This window comes from Myotis davidii, unplaced genomic scaffold, assembly GCF_000327345.1.
Source record: "Myotis davidii unplaced genomic scaffold, ASM32734v1 scaffold2100, whole genome shotgun sequence".
Lineage (NCBI taxonomy): Eukaryota > Metazoa > Chordata > Mammalia > Chiroptera > Vespertilionidae > Myotis > Myotis davidii.
Window position 1 is genome coordinate 348,760 of NW_006292458.1, and position 462 is coordinate 349,221.

At 74.0% G+C, this 462-nt stretch overlaps 1 protein-coding gene across 1 annotated transcript in view; it reads right to left on the reverse strand.

The window, feature by feature from the left end:
- Positions 1 to 462, reverse strand: part of PRR12 (proline rich 12) — a 44,225-nt gene that overhangs the window by 39,132 nt on the left and 4,631 nt on the right. The window contains 2 exon segments of the mRNA XM_015565449.1: positions 3 to 126; positions 128 to 462. Coding sequence (XP_015420935.1) covers positions 3 to 126; positions 128 to 462 — 459 coding nt within the window.

Sequence of the window (462 nt, forward strand, 5' to 3'; positions counted from 1 at the left end):
ACCGTGGAGGGCAGCTCGGGCGGCTTGCTGTGGTCGAGGCCCAGGCCGGGCGTCTCGGGCCCTGCTCCAGATGCCCGACTGGAGCAGTAGGGCCCGTAGGGATCATAGGCGGGGGGGCCGGGAGGGGGAGTCTTGGAGCAAGGAGTCGGGGAAGCAGATGGAGGTGAGTGGCACGAAGCGGGGGGCCTTGGTGCCTTGTGGGCTGGGGCTGCGGTAGGCCCCCGAGGGATCCTTCCCCTCGCTGTTGGGCGGGCCCACGCCAGTGTCACCGGGCCCGGGGGGCAGCGGTTCCAGGGCCCCGAGCAATTCCTGCATGGCACCCGGCGGCTCCAGGCCCTCCTCCGGTCGCAGGCGGGGGCTGGGGGCGCCAGGCTCCAGCCCGTGGCTGCGTAGATGGGCCTCGAGCTGGAGAGGCATGGGTGGCGGAGGCGGCGGGGGCGGTTGGGGCGCCCCCTCCCGGGT